The sequence below is a fragment of the Poecilia mexicana genome, unplaced genomic scaffold (assembly GCF_051168715.1).
Source record: "Poecilia mexicana isolate PSO_F unplaced genomic scaffold, ASM5116871v1 scaffold_7, whole genome shotgun sequence".
NCBI classification, from domain to species: domain Eukaryota; kingdom Metazoa; phylum Chordata; class Actinopteri; order Cyprinodontiformes; family Poeciliidae; genus Poecilia; species Poecilia mexicana.
In genome coordinates, this window is record NW_028263376.1 from 17,701,437 (window position 1) to 17,725,215 (window position 23,779).

The 23,779-nt window shown below is 39.1% G+C and overlaps 1 protein-coding gene across 1 annotated transcript in view; it reads left to right on the forward strand.

Annotated features, from left to right (window-relative positions):
- The window catches only part of nol4la (nucleolar protein 4-like a), a 45,795-nt gene extending 23,078 nt beyond the window's left edge, over positions 1–22,717 (forward strand). The window contains exons 3-11 of the mRNA XM_014983881.2: positions 1,309–1,420; positions 2,832–2,941; positions 5,533–5,674; positions 6,604–6,896; positions 8,096–8,281; positions 9,897–10,085; positions 10,177–10,296; positions 10,959–11,148; positions 13,888–22,717. Of these exons, the coding sequence (XP_014839367.2) occupies positions 1,309–1,420; positions 2,832–2,941; positions 5,533–5,674; positions 6,604–6,896; positions 8,096–8,281; positions 9,897–10,085; positions 10,177–10,296; positions 10,959–11,148; positions 13,888–14,123 (1,578 nt within the window). The 3' untranslated portion in view covers positions 14,124–22,717. The remainder of the gene's footprint in view (positions 1–1,308; positions 1,421–2,831; positions 2,942–5,532; positions 5,675–6,603; positions 6,897–8,095; positions 8,282–9,896; positions 10,086–10,176; positions 10,297–10,958; positions 11,149–13,887) is intronic.
- The last annotated feature ends 1,062 nt before the right edge of the window (positions 22,718–23,779 follow it).

Here is a 23,779-nt window from a genome sequence, read left to right on the forward strand (position 1 = left end):
TGAAAGTAAGCCAACAGGAAGGGAACAGAGAGAAGGAGGAAACGACATGGGCAAAGGTACAGAGGGGAACTCATAATGCCAGATCATCTTTTAGAAATATTATGTGAATATATGTAACTTTCTTTATTGTGATCAAGCATTTAATTTGAGCAGGAAGATAATTTGCCTTGATACAGTTTGTTTGGATTGTTTCAATATAATTAATATTTAGCACTCTTAGCGCTCAATGCAGTGGCGCCAAAAGTAAGAATGTATGGTATGGCATACAAAGAGGCGCTGCGCAAGAGGGGCGCCAAAACAATGACGTAAAACTTCTAGTCTGCATTTTCTGTATTTAACAGAAATATGGAAAATTTCTGAGGTGCATGTTACTCCTCATATACGTATACTCCTCAAAAAGTACAAAGTTGCTCACCTTCTTAATGAATTATTGATCTCTGTAACTGAAATGTTAAAAGTTAGACAACATAATGAAAATATGGAGAACATAACTGTTATATTTTAGTTCATCTTATCTCTTTTGTAGAATGACAGCAGTATTTATTGTCGGATATCAATATCGGCTAACATTTTCATATCTACGCATCGTTTAAAAAATTAAACGGTTATAATAATATATTTTAAAAATCAACTTGGACAAAAAAATTACATAAAAATCGGTATTTTCTTTTTTATCAGTTAATGAAATCCCCCTGATATCCTGGACAGAATGTGAAAAGTTGACAAGTCCGAGGACGTTTGTGGCACTTAGCCTTCGTTAAAGACTGATTAGCGGAAGTGAGAGCGGTGTGCAACACACATAATTATCCGGTCGGAAAACACGCAGGGTTGCCAGATTTTTGACAGTTTCCGACGTAAAATCCGTCCAACTAAAACAAAACAAAACAAAACAAACAAACAAACAAACAAACAAACAAACAAAAACCCCATCTCGAATCATTCGATAAGACGTTACAGCTCTAATGCTGAATAAATAATAAACAGCGAATTAAAAGTGTCTTTCTTTAATACAGTTGTATTGTTTTTAAATCCAAAGTTTGGTGCTGAAAAGGTTTGAAAACTTACCGTGATAAGTGCTTCAATTTTGTTGAGGTAAAAGTGTTCCGAAAGGATTCGGAACTGGGTCGTCGGATTGCTCCGGTTCCGGCCTGAAGGGAGGATTCCTCTCCGTGTCATGTTGAGATAACACCTAAATCTGAACCCAAACTTTCACACCAATATAAAATAAAAATAAATAAAAAGAACCCTCCTCCTCCTTCACACAGTTCTAGTTCATCCGCAGTAACCCTCGCTTCTCCCCCGGCGCAGATAGCTGAGACCTATGCCTTCCTGCCCAGAGAGGCGGTGACTCGGTTCCTAATGAGCTGCGGAGAGTGCCAGAAGAGGATGCACATTAACCCCAGCACCGCGGAGTTCAAAGGTAAAAGCATCATTAAACACAGCTCTGTTTTTAACACCAACCAAACAAGTTTGTTAACGCCGATTCTTTCACATAATGACGCATTTATTACTTAATTATGTAGCAATAAATCATACAACTAGACTTCTCTGATTTATAATCGTGTTTACTCTATTAGGATGCCCTAACAGCATGGAGTGTAAGTTCTTCATCATCCTGTCAGACATTAAAATGAGCTGAAATAATCTAATGTGTTTGAATAGTTTCTGAATGGAGCTCCCATTAAATAAAACATGCGTATATCCATCACTGACATGATGTAACAAAGACTCAAGAGGATTGGCTCGCTGGGATTGACTACACCGCAGAAACGTGATCGCAGAGTCCCTCTAGTGGCCGGAGTGGAAACTGCAGAAACCTGCCGCGCCATTGTTTCCTTCCAGGTGTGACAGGCTGACAACAGAGGGTTGAATTTCTGCCTAACAATTCAAACTCACCTTTAAAATGCTGCCTGAACTGTAGTAAACAGACACTTAGCTTAGACTGTGTTTGCTGCTGAGCTGAGAGGAAACCCGGCTGCAGCAGGCATCAAGGCAAAGTGTTTCTCTGGTGCGCAGCAGCTTGGTGCCTCTGTGGTTTTATTCTTTGCTCTTTTGTGAAATTTTAAGACATTTTCAGAGGTAAGCAGGTCTGGACTGCAGGTTTATTTTTCTGTTTAGGAGTCATTCTGCTGTGTGTCTCATGTGTGGAGTGGAGTTTTGTGTCCTCAGCATGAGGAAAGCAAAGGTGTGCGTCCGTTTTAAAGTAGTTTTTGTATAAAAAAAAATCCTTTTGGATCTTGTAATTGCATTTTTTCTGAATTCATTACGTTTATTGATGAAGGAAAAAAAATGGTTACCATGTCCTAGTCTAGTTTATAGTGCAGATAACTTAGTGCACCTGAAATAAGACAAAACTAATTTACAAGTAACTCTTTAGCAAGATATAGGAGCTTGTTTTAATTAAATAATTAATTAATATTGATGAAAAAGTTCTAGTTCCAATTGCAGTATATTTCACTTAGAAGATGGGAAAAATGTTTTGTTATAGGAGAAATAATCTGCCAGTGGAACTGATAAACAGTCTAGTATAAAGATATTTCACTAAAATGTTACTCTAGCTCAATATTAAATAATTATTTACTTAAAAAAAGATCCTGTCTTGCTGAAAAGTTACTTGTAAGTTAGTTTTGTCTTTATTTCATGTGAACTGATATTTACACTAGAAACTAGACCAATTTTTTTTTTTTTTTTTTGCTTTTGCAGTTTATTCTTAAAAGTTTCTAATTTTTTTCCAAAAAGTTACTGAAGTAACTGTAACCACCCATCTCTGGTAGAGTGATTTATTTCTGTATTCATGGAAGATGTGTGTTTTTGCTGCTTGTCTTTGTTAGAAAACGACCGACCCACCTCGCTGGTCCCCGACCTCATCGACTACAACATGCCTCTTACTGCCACCTACCTGAAGCAGATGAAACTGCAGTGCATGACAGCCACTGAGAGGGTGAGTGAATCTTCACATCCAGCAACAAAATGTATATAAATAAAAGTCTTTAGGTTTATTTTCTGTTAAAGCTGTGGGAAGAGAAGACTCCCTGTGCAGCTGAATCAGAGACGATTCCTCTGTAACTTTGGACTGAACGTTAAACGAGGAGAGCAGCCCTCCTGCTGGGAGGAGGAGCGATGTGTAGAGGATTTAGGGAAGCTTTTATGACAGTGACGTCACGTGTTTAAGACCCTCCCACGTGTCGCTGCTGTGACAGAAACACTCAAGAACTGCTCTCACTGAAGTGCAGGGAAGCAGCACTTGGTCATGATGGTGTAGGCCTCAGTCTCTAACAGTTAGGATTACACAGCCAGGATGAGCCGGACTGGGATCTGTGGGTGAGTACTGGGGAACCGATTCCCATCATTGAGTTTTAATGGGACAGTTTTTAAATAATTAAGCTTTCAGGGTGGGACCTCAGCATTTCAGGAGACCTGGAGGGATGCAGTTTAAAGCTCAGAATACTCTTTGGAAAAGTCTCATCGATGCATTTAAGATCTAGATGTGATGCAGAAAACTAATGTTAGAGTGAAATTTTGGAGAAATATTTTCATACTACACCGTTCATCATCTACTTCACGTGGGATATTTGTGATACATGTGCAAAGGATGCTGTAATCTTAACCTTTCCTAATGTATCAGTTCTCGATTCTTCCAAATCCTGGATATTAATGTTATGTTGAGTTGTTGTGATTAGAGACTCTCCTTAATCCTGCACGGCTCACTTGGTGCCTAATAGAGCCGTCAGTGAGCATTCCAGTCCGCCACAAACCCTCTCAGTGCGGGATGGACTCGTATTCCCAGGGGTCCGGGCCTATTTGTCTGTTCGTGTGAGGGGAATGAGACGACAGCACGTATTTCTGCTCCCTTCCAGTCACACAGTCGTCGCTGCGCTGCCTGTGAGCGAGACGCCAGCTGACACTGAACGGAGTGAATGCTTGTGAGCAAACCGGCCCGTTTCCCCTCGTGTTGAAGAAGCTTTTGTTTTTGATCTTGTCTTGTATTCTTGAAGGTCGGGTCAGATTTGGAGTTGTTTAGCTTGGGTTTCCAAATCCTTACCTCAGTGATGGACTCGTGTTTTTTGTTGCGGTACAACAAGCATCTTCAGGGTCCCTGCGTAGCAGAGTTAAAAATAGCAATGCTCCAAGAAACATAGTTAACACCAAGACTCCTGCAGACCCTCTGATATTCTCCTCATCCTCCTGAAAGCCAAATATTACATTTCTATTTCCTGGTCCTGAATTAAACGAGTTGAAATATTTTCTTACCATAATTGCCTGTATCAATCAATCGATCTTTTTTGTGTAGCACAATTCAGCAACAAGGCAGTTCAAAGTGCTTTAAATCACACAAATACAAAATAAAAAAAAACATAACACCAGTCACCAATTTGAGAAACTAATAACAAACATCACTATAAACATCAAATATGTTGATCAATGCTCCATTTGTTATGTTTCAAATGGGATTCTAGAACAATTATTTAAAACAAGGGAGTTTGAGGAAAAAAGTTGTAGGACTGAAACGATTAATCAGAATAATCGTGATCAATCGATTACTGAAATAATCACCAAATAATTTAGTAACTGATTAATTGTGAACTGAAGTATGCGGACTAAAACAAACACAATTTTGCTGAAAGAACAAAATAAAAAGTAAAAAAAAAACACCATTCAGTCACCAATTTCAGAAACTAGTAACAAACATTATTAATGCCATCATCATAAACATCAGTACAAATATGTTGATCAATGGTCCATCTATTAATATTTATTATCAAATAGGATTCTAGAGCCATTATTAGTTTGCAAGTAATTAATAAACAAGGGAGTTTGTGGCAAAAAGTTATAGGGCTGAAGCGATTAATCAGAATAATCGTGATTAATCGATTATGGAAATAATTGTCAACTAATTTAGTAACTGATGAACTGAAGAATACAGACACTCAGAGCAGTAATTAAGCCACAACTGAAAAAAATATACATACATTTTGTATTTAAGATTAAAAAAAACTTTTTCTGTAAATATCTTCTACTCAGAACTTCTCAGTATAAAAAATCTCCTATTCAGCACCTTTTGCTATCCAATTATTAACTGGTTAATCAAAAAAAACCATCAACAGATCAGCTCTACACTGTAAAAATGTTAAATCAAGCCGAAATGTCTCAGATTTTCACGTTGACTTTAGAATAATTTTTTAGCTGCAGATTCCTGTTTTGCTACAAACGATCCACCGTTCACTAAAGGAAGGGTAGGCAGTAACATGTTTACTTTGTTATTTTAAAAGGCATTAAATTATTTGTTTATTTGCATATTTTTATGTATTTCTAATGTATAAACGTGCCATTAAATTAAATTATGTACCAGAGCTGGAAGAAAACCTGTTACAATCAGAGAAACAATAGAATAAATCATATCCTGGTCTGTGCTGAAGTCCTAGTCAAAGTCCAGACCCGGTCTCCATTTAATCAGACTAAGCTTTGGCTACTTTTTGCATAGAAGACTGTAAGTGAGTATGTGGTTATATTTGCTGCCTGATTGGCCCTCAGGATGACAGTTCGGTGAGCAGCGAGGACATGAACAGCGCTGAGCCCGCCTGGGTCGCAGCGGAGCAGCCAGCAGTGCCTGAACCGAGCCCACCCAACGGGGAGCGGGTCAGCAACCCGACCGCCATCGTCAAAGAGGAGGACGGTAAGACCACAGAGTGAAACATGCACTACATTCAGTTCTAGATTCATTTATCAATACATTTTAAAATGACACAGATGGCGAAAAAAGAAAAAGAGGCAAAAATAAGGAGAGATAATAATAATAATAATAATAATAATAATAATAATAATAATAATAATTATAAAGTATTAATGAATTATTTACGTAAAGCAAGCTGCTACATTGTACTGAAAACTTACTTCTAAGTTACTTTTGTTTTATTTTAAGTTTAGTAAAATATTTGCATTAGAAACTAAACCAAAATTGTTTTGTTTTTGCAGAGCAGGTCTAACTTTTCAAATGTTAAACGTCTTGCAAAGCGTTTTTGCTTTACCACCTGATTGTTTTTTTTTATATCTTTGTTTATATCTCTTCTGCTGTAGAAATGACGTGTGCGGTACAGATTGTGCAGATTGGTTCTGTGCAGGAAACAGCTTGCCTGTTTCTTAATCCAGATAAATCCAGTCGTTCAGTGGGTGCTGCCTGCATCCGCTGTGCACCCCTTGCTTCTAGGGTCCACAGCTTTAGGAAGTGGGACAAAGGCCAGATTATAAACATATTCAGAACGCGGGGAATTGGTTTTCAGGATGATGGAAGTGATTCATTGGTCAAACAAGAATAAATAATGTGAAATACACTCACTTATCTTTCTTAAGAGCTACAATTCTCCTCATTTCACTCTTTGATATGAAATTCTCTCCTTCGACTTCAGCTTTTATTTATCCTGACAGCTGACCCTAATGCACACTTCCTTTACAAATCCAGAGCGTGCAGCAGGAGGCAGGAAGCCCCTTCCCCCTGCAGCAGTTCCCCCCCTACAAAGCTTTCTGTTGCAAACAAAGCTGAATTAATGCTAAAGGATGACAGAGCACTCGCACAGCTCATCGGTGCGTCTTCGCCCTCTCTGCCAGATGATGACTCCTCGGAGAGCGGCAGCGCCAACGGGCTGCCGGCCCTGACCTCGCCGGAGGCGCTGGCTGCGGGTGCGAACCCCCAAGATGGCGGGGCTTCCTACAGGGAGGTGGCAGAGAACGGGCTGAGCGCGCCGCTGGACTTCAGCACCACCTCGTCCTCGTCGTCCTCCGAGGATCAGCAGCCGGTGAATCTGAGCGACAGACTGCTGCCGGCCGGGAGCTCGCCGCCGAACAGCTACGCAGCAGAGCCCAACAAGAAGTTTCCCATCAAAACAGAGTTCTCCAACAAGGTGAGGCGCAAACCGAGCTTCTCTCTGAGGGATCTCATTCTTCGCTTGTAATTTATAATAACTGAAACGATTAATCAGCCTAAATCAACTATTTAAATCAACCAGTTTAATGATCGATTAATCGATAATATGCCCAAAAGTGTTTGATTAATCGTTAACAGATTAATCAATTACTTAATGATTAATCAAAAGTATTTTATTAATTGTTAACAGACTTAAAAGTAATTGATTAATCATTAACAGACTCAAAACAGGCCATTTGCTGAAAGAACAATATTAGGTGAGTAAACAAGCCAAAATGAGCAAAAATAAATACATTTTGCATTAACGATAAAAAGAAACCTGTTTTATCTGTAAATATGTTCTACTCCGTACTTCTCAAGTTGCATTGTTTTAGTTTCAAGTGTTTCAGATCCTATTATGCACCTTTTGATATCTAATTATTATTTAGTTAATCCAAAATGAACCAACAGATCAGCCCTGCACTGTTTTATGATGCCATATTTGGGCTGTTTAGATGGAACTAAAAGGAGGAGTAAATATTCACAAAAAAACTTAGACATTTTAAGATTAATCTCAGAAACTGTCTAGAAAAAAAACAAGTACATTTTGACTTTTGATATATTTAGGGCTAGATGATATGACTGAAAAACAGATCATGATTATTGATTAGGTTTTGTTTTAAATATCTGAAATACTGCCAAACATTTGGGCTGACCTTTCATGTTTTATCCACAGTTTTCTCTCCAACCTGTTGTTTTTTACTTTGAAGTAGTTAAGAGGCAAAGTGGAGGAACTTTAAACTGCTGCTGGCAGGTTACCCAGCAGCTTGTTGCTAGGTAACCAAAGAGCGAATGAGTTGCTAGGCAACCACAGAGTGAGTGAGTCAGTTAATTCCACCAACTTTGTTTAGCTAGCTGTTAAGGTTGAGCGGCTAAAGACTTTCCTCTGCTTACATGTCCCAGAATGCCTTGCGGTTCTGGATCAGAGTTAAATAAAATTATTGAATATTTTATCAGACATATTATATATTGATCATGTGAGATATTGTAATTGATTTATTGTCCGGCCTTAAATTTTTATATTAAAGACTGAGTTAAAAAATCTGCAAAATGTGCCAATTTTTGAATCCAGTTTATCGATTTATCGTAAACTGGATCAATCTATTAATCAATAACATAATTCTGGTTTGTCTTCAGTCGCCTCCTTACAGCTCAGGGAGTTATGACTTGGTGAAAACAGAGTTGAGCATGAGCGCTGAGGACTTGACCTCCAGTCGGGCGCAAATAATCGACGACGATGACGACGATCACGACGACCATGACGACAACGATAGGATCAATGACGCTGAGGGGATGGACCCTGAGAGACTCAAAGCCTTCAATGTGAGTACCCAGTCAAACTGATACTGCCAAACATGTCTGCCATATCAAATGGGAAATCATGTAACTTCAGGAAACTAAGTTAAATCCATCCCCTTTAGGACTTTCTGCTAAATAACAGAACAAAATTGGCCTGTTGCTTCACTTTTGGAACCAGCTGTATCTCTCCAGAAGTCCTGCTCCCATAATCCTTAGTTTGACTGATGAGACAATCTCAGCAAAACAGCAGTGGATCCAACCTAAGGTCACTCACACTGAAAAGTGTTGGTACTGGTTCAGTCCTTGGATGTCCTTAGAGCAGAGGTGCAAAACTTTAACAGTTTTTAACAGTTCGATTACAGTTTGTGTTAATTGAACTCCCTGTGGTGGTTGTTTTATGACATTGTTTTAGTTACCCTGAGAAAGAAAACAGGGGAGGAGCAAGCAGACAAATCCAAGATGGCCGAACATAATGCCGAAGTGGTCATAACTTAAGCTGACATCAACCATGAAATATTGCTGGTTTGGATAACATTTGTCCGTAATTAATAATTTTTTAACGGACTTGGTATAAAGCAGTAGTTAAATGGTTCGATCTTAAGGCCTTGAATAGACAGGTATTCAATCTTAAGCCCTTGTTCAGTCCACTTTAATCAAACTCTAGTCCATTTGTGTAGAAAGTCTGGTTCATTTGGGGAGGTGTGAATGCATGATCGGACCAAAAAAGTGAACTCTGGTCCACCTGAAAACCTCTGTCGTGGTTAGGTAGACGTGAACTTTGGCGCGGTTCGAATGCACGATGTGAATACCAACCAGACCAGAGATCGCTGCAAAAGTAGGACACCAACTGTAGTGCAGGGCATTCTGGGTAGATACAACCAAAACAAACTCAACAGTCTTTCGCTAACTGGATAAATGGTTTAGTGGTCTTTACCAAAGACAAAAGTGAAATCCCACAATCACTCCAATCTGATGCTACTCCAGCTTTGTTTACATTGTGTGAAGAAGGCAGCTGTGCTCAGTGTCTTTGTCAGGGGTTTTCATGGTGTTTCCTTCAGTAGTTCTTTGTGCAGCGCCCCCACAGGCGAGGAGGGGAACAGGTTTTTCAAATGATTTGGTTCATCTGACACAATGCAGTGTGAAAGCAAATCACAGCAGCTGAAAATGCAACGAATGTTGCAACTTTGATTACCAGTTTATCTGAGTCTACAGACTATGAGGTGTGAAGACACCTTTAGTGTTTATGTCTCTTATGATGAAATGTGTTATTACTTTGAGCTGGTATTATACAAAGATGAGAGAAATACATCCCAAACTGTTCTGCTTGCTTTGTGTGATTTACTGTCTGAGCCTGAACAAGCCTCAGAAAAACCAATATAACAGGAGAGTTGCAGAAATGCAAATGTGAGGGAAAAAGCAAACACCAGAGATTTTATCCACTGACTTTATTTCTACCCCTCCACCCCCTGCCTCTCCTCTTTCGCTCCCCATCATCCCCGCCTCCTCTTTTCTGCCTTTTGTTTCTCACCCATCATTCGACCTCGCTCCCCCTCTCTCCATTCTTTCTGCTCCACATCCCCTCTCTCTCTCTCTCTCTCTCGCTCTATCTCCCCTCCCCCTTGCTCATGGTGTCTGTCAGATGTTTGTGCGTCTGTTTGTGGATGAGAATCTGGACCGCATGGTGCCCATCTCCAAGCAACCCAAGGAGAAGATCCAGGCAATCATCGAGTCCTGCAGCCGCCAGTTCCCTGAGTTCCAGGAGCGCTCCCGCAAGCGCATCCGCACCTACCTCAAATCCTGTCGCCGCATGAAAAAAGGCGGCTTCGAGGTAAAAAAAAAAAAGAAAAAGAAAAGTTATCACCCCAGTTAAACTCCTTTCTATGAAAAAGTATGAATAATGCTGCCAAACATGTCAGCAGATCCGTCCAACGCCCCCTCACCTCACCTCTGCCATGGCTGAGAACATCCTCGCTGCCGCCTGTGAGAGCGAAACCCGAAATGCTGCCAAGAGGATGCGGCTCGACGTCTACCAACCGACGGTAAATGTCTCGGCAGGCGGAGTATCTGAATACACCCAGGGGGGATTTAGGAGACTGCACAACCATCAGTAACCAAAAACTCCACAAAACAAACAACACACATACACCGATGAGGCAAAACATTACGACCATCACAAGTGAAGTAAACAGGATGGACGGCATTTTCACCATGGCTGTTGGGTTGAATATATTAAGCAGGAAATTACTGTTTTACTGCAAAAGTAATTTTGGTCTAGTTTCTTAGTATTTTTTTGGTGTTGAATCTTGATACATTAGTGGAGCTGTTGTCAGTCAGTTGCTATGACAACCAGTCTGTGTGTAGTGTAGCCGACATGGAGTGAAAAGTAGAATACAGGTTATTTAATGGTTTTTCTGTGTTATTTTTCCCTTTACCCTTTACTAAATTAATAACACCAACATCCCCAGGTTTTATTTTGTTAGCGGATTTGTTCTATAGCAACAGATGAAAATAAAAGAATTGTCTTTTTTCCCTCCAGCGTCGTGCATATGCACGACATTTCCACATGTAAATGACAACACGAAACATGCCTATAACATGTCCAAGCATCACCAGGTCATTCTGTTTAACAGATGGTCGTAATAATATGCATAATCTGTGTACATTGTTCTACCCAAATTGAAAACAAGCGTCTTTCTCCCAGGACGAGCCCGCCTCCGTTGACAAGCCCATCACAAGGGATCCAGCTCCTGTGGTGCCGTCAGGGTTCACTATCGCCAGCGCAGCTTTTGCCCAAGACCAACTTTACACCAACGGAGGCCTCAACTACAACCTGCGGGGATACGGGACAGTCGGCAGCACCCAGCAGAGCTCCAGTGCTCCACAAACCAACGGTGAGTCCAGAACAAACATGTCAGACTGAGGAGTAACTTTAATGCTCAATTAATTCAAAAGGACATTAGAAAATCTGACCTCAACTTCCCTCTGTTAGTGCTTTTACAATTTTAAACAGTCTTGATGAGAAAAACGAACCTATATCGATAATCAGAGAGGAGAAAATGTTGAGTCACTGGTTGCCATGGTGATTCCTGGCTTTTCTAGAGAGCTCTCAGTAGAACAGCCAACAAGAGCTGAAGCCTCGAATGAACAAGAGCTGTATGAAAACTGCAAGTCGTTCTGAAAAACCTGTGGAGTCAAGAGTTGTAGAGCTTTCTAATGGAGACATATGCAAATTTATATGTTCCTGCACCATTTTATACTGGAAATCTGACAGATTTAAATGCCATTTAATTCTAAGTTGAAAGCTGTGAGCTGAAACAATAGAACTGAGGGTTGAACAAACTCAACACAAAACCATCAGTTCAACAGCAGCGGGGTAAAATAAGACAAAAATCCCTTCAAATGGATGTAGGAACTGTTTTGGTGGAGACGAAACTAGGAACACCTGAAAGTATTTTAAAAATATGTTAAACTTTTTTTTGCAGTTTAATGTGTGTAATGAGTGTGAACATCACATGGACAAATCTTTAAAAAATGCAATAAACTATGACTGTTTGAAAAAAAAGTATATCATAGATATGTATATAAAATGCATGTATATAAATTGAGAGATTAAAATAAGAATTGTGAGATAAAAGTCAGGATTATAAGAAAAAAATCTGAATTCTGAGATTAAAATCAAAATTCTGACTTTTCAGTGGCCCTAATCCTCCAGTACTCAGTTATTGGTACCTTTAATTACATACATACAACATTTTCTTGACATTTGAACATACATGGACTAGTATTCTTTGGATCTGACTTGACTTTCTTTATCTCTAAATTTTTATCGAATTTTGTCCATAATATCCATTGTTTTGTTAGTCTTCAGTTTCAGATTGATGATAAATATACTCTGTTTTCCTCTCTTAAGCTTTATACTTAAAACTTGCAATATGAAATAATAATAACCACAGTAGTATATTTCTTAAATATTCAACATTTTCATTCAAACTTTATAAGTATATTTTTCTTTTCATGTAGTTTCTACAGTATGAATCCCAGCTTGCTCCAATATTTAACTCGTATACATTCACATATTGCAGGTCTTGCAGCTTTCGTTGTCCACCTTCTGCTGTTTTCACTGCTCACGCTGTTACTCACACTTCAACCACATCCGCAGTTTTAATGTTTAATCAGTTTTAAATGTTTCAACATGAAGATTTTACATAAAGCTATTAAAAAAACATGGGATGTGTCAAAGAGAAGGCAGATAAATGCCAGAATGCCCCACTGAGGGAATGTTTTTAATTTCATCTGCCAATGACTTGCTCAGAAATCTACTTTATTTAAGATGTATGGAATAAATTGTTCAAAACGCTTGACACATTTATAGGCACCGCTAGTAAATATGTGCAAAAAGGTTTAGTTTTTATTCATATGCAGAAGCAGCATTATCTTCCACTAAAGAAGTCGATAGAGTTCCTCTACCGTCCTGCCAGGCAACGGAGTGCAGACTAAATGTACTCAAACTAAAGTTTAGATTATTCTGTGTTTTCAGTGTGGCATTGTGTGAGGGCTTTGCACCTGTGGTGAATATGGATAATTTTACAACATTCTCATGCAGTTTTGCCCTGAAACTGCATTTCTGAGGCCTTTTCTTTGTACCACCAGTTTAACTGTGCAGTGAAACTGATGTGAGCGCATATATTTATGTAAACAAATGATAATTTGTGGTGTTCATTTGGTAAATAAATCCTTGGCATGCCCCACTGCGGCCGTCCAGCTCCTATGGAACAACAAGAGGGTCAAAAAGATGCTAAATTTGACGGGTATTTTACATTGTTAACATGCAGAAAGCTGCATTCACCACCGAAAGCCTCTGTAAATAAACCACAATGCCAGCCAATCACAGATGGATGTTCTTCTTCCAATCAGAGTATTCCTTGGATGAAGGAGAACCAATCACAATCAGCTACTCAAAATACTCCAGGAAGTTCCAGAAATGAACAAACAAAACTGTAGGATTTAACAAAAACACAACAAACCATAATACACAATAACACATTTTTGTACTTCAATTTGGGTCTCTAGTCCTTCAAAAAAAATAAAAGCCTAAGCTCTTAAAAAACCACCCAGACGTAAAGTAGGGCTGGACAACATGGCTGAAAAACGTGTAATGTAATATCTGTCAGTGTCAATAATTATTGGTCAGTTTTTAGTTTCAAATATCTGAAATAATCCCAAACTGGTGGTGTGACCGTTCCTGTTTTATCCACAGCTTTCTCTCCACACTGTTGTTTTTATTTTTAAACAATTATGAGACAAAATAAAGTTAAACTGCTGCTGCGGCAGTTACTCAACAGGTCGTTGCTAGGTAACCAAACAGTGAGTGAGTTGCTAGGTAACCAAAGAGTGAGTGAGTTGCTAGGTAACCAAAGAGTGAGTGAGTCAGTTGGTGCCACTCCACTTTGCTTTAGCCTTTTGAGGTTCTGGATCAGAGTTCAGTGAATATTCTATGTATTGAATCTATCAGATGTATTGATATTGATCATGTGTCGATCGTGATTTAAGTTATTATTGACTTATTGTCCAGCATAAAGACGTGTTTAGTTTAAGAAGTAAGTCGAATGTTCAGTCTGTTGCCTCTGCAGGTCCCACAGATCTGAGCATGAAGTCCGTCGGCCCAAACTCCTCTTCGTCCTCCTCCTCGTCCTCCTCTGCCTCCAACAGTCATGGTCAGGGCGGCGGCGGCGGCGGGGCGTCCGCCCAGCTCAGCCCTCCGGAGGTGACGGCGGTGAGGCAGCTCATCGCCGGGTACCGGGAGTCCGCGGCCTTCCTGCTCCGCTCGGCGGACGAGCTGGAGAACCTGATCCTGCAGCAGAACTGAGTCCAAACCAAACCGTGCCAACGCCCCCCCGCCCCCTTCAGCCTGTCCTCCTCTGTGTCTCTCACATCCTGGCAGACGTTCACCCACAAAGACACGATCCTACACGAGCGATGCCGCAGTGCATCGTGGGTAACGTAGGCATGGAGCCCCCACCTGTTCCCACACGGCTATGTTCTGAAACATATCACGGGCTGAAACATGACGATTTATGCATTTGGTTGACCTTAGTGCCCTGCTTTGTGTAGCCATCCCATCAACTTCATCACACCAGTGGAAACCTCCATTTGTCTCAGGAAGCGATGATCAGAAAAAAAAACAAAACAAAAAAAAAAACCCGATGTGTATTAATGAGGTGTTGGATTAGTTTAACCCCAAAAACATAAAATTAGCGAGTCAGCACTGTTATTTCTGGTGTTAAACCAGAAAACGTGTGCAGTGCAGGTTTTATCAGGTTTTATTCTGAATCGAGTCATTTCTAACTTTAACCCCGTGTTAACCTCAACAGCTGCTGATTTTACAACGTACGCCAAAAAAATAAAATAAAACATACAGGAACGAACGAAAGGATTAACCTAAACACAGTCACAAAAAAAAATCTGACAGATTTGTAAGAATGTCTTTAGCTAGGTTGATTTTATTTTCAGTTATTTTTTGTGTAAAACTCTCTACGCAGGCTGTTTGTTATGAGTGAAAAGGCAGAAAAATTTTAGGAAATGTGGGTCAGAAATCCATCCTGATGAATTAGAAAGTCATTGAATTGGTTATTTATTCCAGTATTTCAATTCAAAGTGAAACTCATGTCTTATTTAAAATTATACATTAATGTTTCTGTAATTATTCCAGTTTTTCCTTCCACTCAACTTTCCATAAATGCATTTCTACAGCGCTCCGTGAACATGTAATATTCAAATGTTCTGAGAAACTGATTTCTTTATTACATATACTTATAATGAGTCCCTCCAGGATTTTATGGTGATTTTTTTTAGATTGTTGTGGCTAAAAATGACAGATTTTTCAAATTTAAACTTAACATGATCTTACAAAAACATTTAGATTGCAGCACATAACCTTCCCTAAAGAAATGGATTTTAATATACTTACTATTTAAAGTGCAATCATGATTTTCAAGTAGCTTTTTAATGGAAAGTTTGGTGAAAGAAAAAAGTACAGTAGCACTCTTGAGATAAGAATATTGGATTTTGTGCCTCCATCACATTGATAAATGCTTAAAATATGTATGGATGTGTAATTAATCTGAGTTTCACAATTTAAATTCAACTGGTGGGATAAATAAACTTTTCAGTGATATTATTATTATTATTATTAACTGAGATGCACCTCTACTTGTCAGGGAGAAAAAGATTAATATAATATTTAGACTGTTTGGTCAGGAACCAGTGCTAGTGGGAAGTAAAAGAAAAAGGTGCAATATGGAGTTAATTTGTTTTTAAAATGAAGGAGTTTCACCTCAGCCATCTTTTGCTCCAACAGTCGAGTTTGTAAAAAGAAGAGATATCTAATGCAGCATTGTAGCCAATTTCAATGTTGTTCGTCGTCAGTGCCGACCTCATGACTGAGGCGCCATCAGTCGTTCTTGTTGTGACAGAAAGGACCTGGCAGAAAAACGAGACTCGATGTTGCACGTCTTGTTTTACTTTTGCGTGTTTTGAAGCGTTTTCTATAGATTTCTTTTTAAAAAAAGGCACACAGTGAAGCTTAGACGCGTCTGCTGCTGGCAGGCGGCACACACTCCTCCTCCGCCTCCCTCCGTCTGCCCGTCTGTCCCGACGACCTCGGCGGCGTCCCCACGTTCTTCATCGCGTCCTGACACACGCTGTTCGACAAGAAGCAAGAGACAATCTGAAGAAGATGCGATCGCATCGCAGTTTACTCTCCCGGCTTTCTGCTACGGTGTGTGTTTGTACAGAGTGTCAGAGCACAGACGAACATCTCCTACTGGTGAGTCACTCGGCACAAAACTGTTTGTCTGCGTGTGTGTGTGTGTGTGCAGGTGTGTTTTCCAGCTGTCTTAATGTTGTGCTGATTTCGTGTTTGCAGAGTGGAAGTGGAATGACCCAGTTTGTACAACCTATGAAGATTTAATTCAGTCAGCTGAAACATTCCTAACAGAAGCTGCGTTTCCATTACAAATGTGCGTAAATCTTCCACTAATGTCGCAAAATACACAATTTCGCAACTGTGGTGTTTCCATTATAGGAGAAATGAAATTAAAATCACATGTGAATAAGCTTGTTCATGCGAAAAGTCTTTAAAAAAACATGCCAGTGACGGATGTAAACAGTTAAATGAGATATATTTACAATTCAGTCACCAATCAGAGGAGACGTCTGCATTTCATTCAGGCGTTGGCGCGACAAGCCCCGCCTTCCTGGGAGCGGCTACATATGCGGCGTTTTGGGGATTTCGCAGATAAACTATGGATTTAACACATTCGATGATACACAACTTTTTATAAACTTTTTATGCTGCGAGAGCTCTGGAGGAGCAAGCTGCAGATAGCCTGAAGAAAACAAAACACACTACCATCCTAATACCACTTCCTGTCGTCTTCTTCTTCCTGCTAGTAGTAACATCCGGCGGCTCATCATATGACTCGTGCGCTTCATTGCAGTTTTTTTAAATATGTCTATTTTGATACGGCTGAAAAGCAACCTAGCGCAAGAATGTTTTATCAAAAAACGGGAGGTTTTTTAAATTGGCCTGTTTCTATTAAACAAATTTTAATTTGTGCAATGCTGTCAATAGAGACGCCTGTGGTGCTACCAACTGCATTCATTACAAATGAGCACAAAACTTTGTCAATATTCTACTAATGTCGAAAGTAATTAAAAAATTTAGTTGTGATGTTTCCATTTAATAAGAAATGCAATTAAAATCACCCATGAATAAGTTTGTTCATGCGATAAGTCATTAAAAAACATGGCATCGCATCATCTTCCAACTACTTCCTGTTGTCTTTTTTGTGGTTTCTGCCAGTAGTAACATCCAGTTGCTGATCATGTGACTCCAGTGTGTCTATTGCAGATAAACCAATTTCGCTACAGCCATAAAACCGCCTCACCCTATAACAATTTTTTGGACAAGAGTTTTCTTGAAATTGCCATGTTTCCTTTAAGCAAATTTATTTTCATCATTTCAATTTGCGCAATTTTATGGTTAATGGAAACGCAGCTACTGACTCTTCGAGCGGCCACAAAGCGGCTTGCACCTTATCGATTAGTCTGAGATGATAGGAAATATATTTCTGTATCTTTAAAACTTTTCACACGCGTTTTTCATCCGTCTGGTTTCCAAGTTGGACACGTTTGACCTAACGGTTCTTTTATTTGTCTTCTTATGACTGGGCCGAGCAACATTCCCATTTACTTTCTATCATCTATTGCAAGTTTGGAAGCACTTTATAGCTCAGGATTAGGGAAATTTAAGATGGTGGCTTCAGCGTGTCGATACCTCATTTGAGATCTCAGCTTCAGTTCACACACAGATATAGCAAATATGTCCTTCTCCGTCTATGTCCCGTCCGAGGGGTGTTTCAAAACAGAGGCTCAGACCTAAACTCTACATTCAGAAATGTCTGCAACATTTGTTTGGTTTGCAGCGGAAATTAAAAATCTATTACAGGTTAAAATGCAAAGTTTCTGTGATGTAAAATGAGGCAAAGAGATATAATCAAGGTATCAGTCAGGAGAAGGCTTCCTAGAGCATTAGATAGATGTGGGGCTGGGTTATAATCAATTTTAACGATTAATCGAATTTTTGGTTTTTGAAGATTTATTTTTTGGAAAATCTAGATTTTTCTTCACCAATGCACTCTGGCTTTCCATAGTTTAAAGGGCAGCCATTTTGTTTTACAAGAGTGTTTTACGGTTTCTATTTATTTTTGATGTTGGATTTGGGTCAACTCTATGATGGAGGCCAATATTTTTTTCTTTATTGTGAGAATAAAGTCATACAACTACAAAGCTGAAATAATACGAGAATAATGCCACAATATTATCTGAATAAATTTGTAATTTTAGGAGAATAAAGTACTAACAGATAAATTTCTGAAGAAAACCAATACACACAATACATTTATAACTAAATTTCCACCTTTCAGATCTAGGGCTTCAAAAATCAGGACATTATAAAAATGATCTGAGTCAAATCTAACTTTGTCTATAAAAATACACAACAGACTCCATATTATATGTGCCATTACTTATTAAAAACTGAAGTAAAACCATATATGGAGGAACTAAGCACACCATTTGTCGGAAGGACGTTGTTCTTTGGTTTGCAAACATAAGTCATGCTACCTAAAACGTTAGTTACACTGACCCCAAAGCACTAAACATTAGTTCTACTAAAGCTCGTTTTTTCCTTCAATTCCTGTTGTTTCCTTTCAGTAGTTCTTGGTGCAGTGCCCCCACAGGTGAGGAGGGGAACATCCTTTTGTAATTAGTTTGGATCGTTTGACACAGTGCAGTGTGAAAGCAAACTGCAACAACTAAAAATGTAACAAATGTTGCCGTTTTTGTCCTTAATTGAACCAAATGTACCGGACTATCTGGTGCCGTTTATAAATAGGAGTTTGCATAGAGGCCCTCAAAACCCAGCTTTTATTTTGATATTCCATTTCTGCTCATCAGGAAGCCATTTTCCATATTACCTAAATATTTAGCTTGGATTTAAATATTTATCTATTAACTAAATATTTTGCTTATAGCTATAAGCTAAATATTTAACTTCTGAATTAAATACTTAGTTTGGAACTCTGACATTTATAAATGTATGAATAAAATGGTGGAAATATGACTGAAAAATTACAAAATTTACTGTTAGTTTTTTTACAGTGTAACTTTACTGTAAAAAACAGCCTCAGTTTTCCAGTTAAGCTTCATTTTTATCTAATTAATGACAATGTGGAATCTGTTGTGTGCTTCTCTACACAGTTTAGGTTTAAATATTGATCTGATCTGATCATTTTTACCGTCTTCAGCTCTGAATCTTTTCCGATAAAATCAGCTCGCCGCCTCCTCTGGTATTTTTGCGACACCTCTCAGGACGTAACCGCAGACGAGCGCTCACACGTCTTCCACGTCCTATTTGTTAGCGTAGCAGAACCTCTCCTCCTCTCCACCTGCAGCTCAGCGCCAGGCTGAGGCCCGTCCGTCCAAACCAAACCCCCGCCTGCAGATCGGCTCCCGTGCCCTCCGACCCCCCGCTGAGCAAACACGTTTAGCTGTGTGCTGAAGTTACTGTGACCAACAGCGAAAAAACTTGTCGTCATGTTGTTGTTTTGTTATATTTCCCTACGACGCCCAATGATTTTTTGCTCTTTGTATTGACTTGACAATGTAATCTATTGGTGTTGACTAAAATGCCCTGGTAGCTTGTGGATTGCTAAAGTGGTCAGATAAATGTACTGTATAGCTGTACAAAGAGTGATAAAAGATGTTTTGAACCTTTTCTTTTTCTGTGGGTACAGCACTGTTAAAAAAATCAAAGTGGTTTTAGCCCTTGCCTGTTTTAACTTATCATTTTGTGATGGTCTGTATAACTTCTATTGTTATTTATATTATTTGAGTTGTTGCCTCTCCTGCACTGGTAAGAGACTGTAGCTCTGTGCAGGGGTTCGTACTGTAAACCTGTGTGAAGCTTTGTATTTTCCCTCTCTGGTTTTGGACTCAGTGAAAGTGTGATGTTTACATGTACAGTTTTTGAGAATATTTTGCGTTTTTTGTTTGTTTTTTGCATCTTATTCTTTCCCCCCCTCTCGCCCGCTCCTCTCATCTATCCTCCCCTCGCCCTGATCTGTGTTCATTCGCTTAGAGAGTTTTTGCTTTCTGTTGTTTCACTGCATCGTGACCTGTCCGACGACTCGGTCACGCGGTCAGAGTGAGCCGTGCACGACGGCGCTGTGGTGGCTTCCAGCATTTAAAATGGTAATATTTAAGAGAAAAAAAAAACACAAGGGGGAGCTTCACAACTTCTCAAAGTGGACCAGCAAAGATTTATAAAGGATTAAGATGACTTTAACAGTTTTAAACCCTGTGGTGGCCTAAACAGAGTGAGCAGAGAACGGTGGGATGTCGGTACATTTATTATTCTACTATAAGTGCTCGTATTGACTTAGTATCCTGGCGTGTTGTCGGGGAAAACTCCTCGTCCTTAATCCGACTGGTGCCCTGAAAGGTTCACTTTGACCTGTTGTAACATCTCCTGATAACATGAAAGCCATTCCCCTCTTCTGGCCTTTAAAGGGGAACCCATAAACCTCAGGAAATACTGATTCTCCGACTTTAGTTTTATCCACTACTTTCTTCTAAAGTGAGATTTAAGTCTCTAAACTTAAAAAAAAAAAAACATTAACATTTATATGAGATGTCTATTGTTTTGTACATTTATCATTGTGATTTAAAGGTGGAGCTTTTTCCAGTACCTGTGACTTAATATTTTGGGTTTTACTTTTTGAGTGTTTATTGGTATTGATATTTATTAATATATGTGAAACTACAAAAAGGAAAAAAAAAAGACAAAAGAAAAGGTTGAACCTTTTTCTCATTGGTATGTTTCATGCAAAACCGTCCAGGTGAGATTTTCTCTGCCTCTTACATATCACTAACGAGGGACCTGTGTTCGTTTGGAAATAGCGCTTTTTTTCAGTGTTGCATCAACGCTATGAAAAACAAAACAAAAAAAAAAATGGATAAAAGTTAAAAACAGTGAGAAAAAAAACAGGAAGCAAAACAGTGGTTTGCCAACTGCAGAGCTGCGAAGCTCTCCTCTTCTCCTGAGATGTCAGTAATTGAATAAAACAGTGCGATGAGCTATCAAACTGAGATTAGTCTGGTTTTTATTTTCTCCTTTTGTCTGCAAATATGTCTGAGGTTTTACCGATGTCATCTACCGTCTAATGTATTTCTGTGCTTCCTACACTAGAGGGCAGCAGAGAGTCAAAAATCAACTGACGAGCTGCAGGAAACACACCAGCCTAATGTTCTTTATAAGACGATTTATCGGTAAGTGGTAATTAAAGCCTGATTTACGGTGGCCGACAGGTGCAAATGCGCACCAAAAGAGAAAACATGCAAACAAAAGAAAAGACACACCCCCGAATCAAATGCAGCAAACAAAAAAGAAAACACCCCCGAATTAGAAAACACCCCCGAATTAGAAAACACCCCCGAATTAAATGCAGCAAACAAAAAAGAAAACACCCCCGAATTAGAAAACACCCCCGAATTAGAAAACACCCCCGAATTAAATGCAGCAAACAAAAAAGAAAACACCCCCGAATTAGAAAACACCCCCGAATTAGAAAACACCCCCGAATGAAATGCAGCAAATAAAAAAGAAAACACCCCCGAATTAGAAAACACCCCCGAATTAGAAAACACCCCCGAATGAAATGCAGCAAACAAAAAGTGTTGAAAACGGAAGTGCTCCAGACCACTATGCGGAGTCTAACAAAAAATAGCTGTGTCCGAATTCAGGCTCTGCATCCTTTCAAGGGCCCTGAGAAACTGATCCTTCGAAGCATAGACATAATAAAAGAGTACACCCTCCCCCCCACGATTGGCTGCTCCGGCGCAAATACACTTTGCTTTGCTCAACCAAAACAGCAGAAGATGCCTTCAGCACTGCGGAATATTGTTGATCGGATCGACGGACTACTGACGTGAGGGCTCGACAGACTTTTCGCAAGTAAGATGGACATATTACTGTGTATTTTTGTGATTAGAATATTACTATACTGTATTTATGTCCACTGGCGAAATACCAGCTAATGCTAGCTATAGTGCTTGGTGTTCAGCCCCCGCTCTGACAGCTAACCGAGATTCCGTAAATCTTAAAATGTTTAAGTCATTCTCCAACATTTAGATTATCTGATACAAGAGCCTACTATAGAAATGAAACAATATTATAAAAATCATAACATTCACCAGCAAAGTTTACACAGATGACAATGGCTATTATTTAATTATTTAACTCAGTCAACGTAAGATAACTCGAAAATGTCCCGTTTTTGTTTTGAAGGTTTCCTACGACGTGAGGAAGAAGGGAGAGACAGATTCACTGCACAGCACGGATGAATCTCGTATCGGATTTTGGACCCAATCTCAGCTGCTGAATCACTCTTAAACCAGAACTCGTAGGCTGGAAAACATTATATATATATATATGTGTGTGTGTGTGTGTGTGTGCGTGCATAATCATGCATAGCCTAATGTATATTATTCAGTATTAATGATTATTTATTTATGTTTGTATACTTATATAAGTATGTATTGATAAGACGAGAGCGGTCCATTAGGCGTCTGTCCTTTTATTATGTCTATGTGAGAAACGGCCCGATCTACAGAAGACGGATCCTTCGAAGGCCACGAATATGGACGACCAGAAGAGAGAAGCTGTAGCCTCCGGCTAGCTGCCTAGCCTCCATCTCGGCGTTATGTTGCTTAGCAACCGTGACAACGTGAAGCACAGAGCAACGAAGTAAAAAAAACGGACTCAGTTGTTTTTTACTCTTTATTTCTGTATTATTCTTCACCTTTTGTAATAAAAGTTGTTCCATAGTAAAAAGAAAATCTGTCTGATTCTAAAATGTTTAATGTATACAAGGGATATTATTCATTTTCAAATACTCTCCAGATCTCAGGTAGTAAGACATTACAGTTAAATAAACTATGTTTGAAGGCTTAACTTTAATCAGTCAAACCCATTTGCTCAGGAATAAATTAAATACTTTATTAATATCTACATGGAGCGCCCGGCCAGCTGACAGCTTGCGAGTGAAGCTGGCTGTTAATGCAGCGGGAGAAGACATCTCCGAAAACGTCGGAGCAATATTGGAAGTAGGTGATTTATTAATGAACCGAGCAGATATTTCAGATCTATACATCTACATTCTCGCCTAAAAACATTGTAAAAAATAAATTTGTGTAATTTTAAGTGTAATACAGCAAAAATTATTTTGTCGCCATTGCTGCTTCGGGGGTGTTTTCTAATTCGGGGGTGTTTTCTTTTTTGTTTGCTGCATTTAATTCGGGGGTGTTTTCTAATTCGGGGGTGTTTTCTAATTCGGGGGTGTTTTCTTTTTTGTTTGCTGCATTTAATTCGGGGGTGTTTTCTAATTCGGGGGTGTTTTCTAATTCGGGGGTGTTTTCTAATTCGGGGGTGTTTTCTTTTTTGTTTGCTGCATTTGATTCGGGGGGGTGTCTTTTCTTTTGTTTGCATGTTTTCTCTTTTGCTGCGCATTTGCACCTGTCGGCCACCGTACTGATTAGATACACGAGTAAAATAAAGACGACAGAAACAGTTTGACTCTCTAAAGTCTGAACGCTTATTAAGGCCATTATAGAAGAAAAAGAAAGTACATTTTGACCAAAACGCTCAGAAATTTTGATTTATGATATATCAAAGAGATTTATATCATAAATCTTCTTGAACAAACAAGGAAATTTCTGCGCTCCGAAAGTCAAAAATTGGAATTTTTTTTTATTAATTTCTGAAATTCTGTTGAGAAAAATTGGAAATTTCTTAGTTGAAAATTTGTGAGAAAAAAACATTTTAAAATTTTAGATAATCTCAGAAATTTTCTAGAAAAAGCAAAAAACTTTGAGTTTGAAAAGTCAAAATTTGTGAGAAAA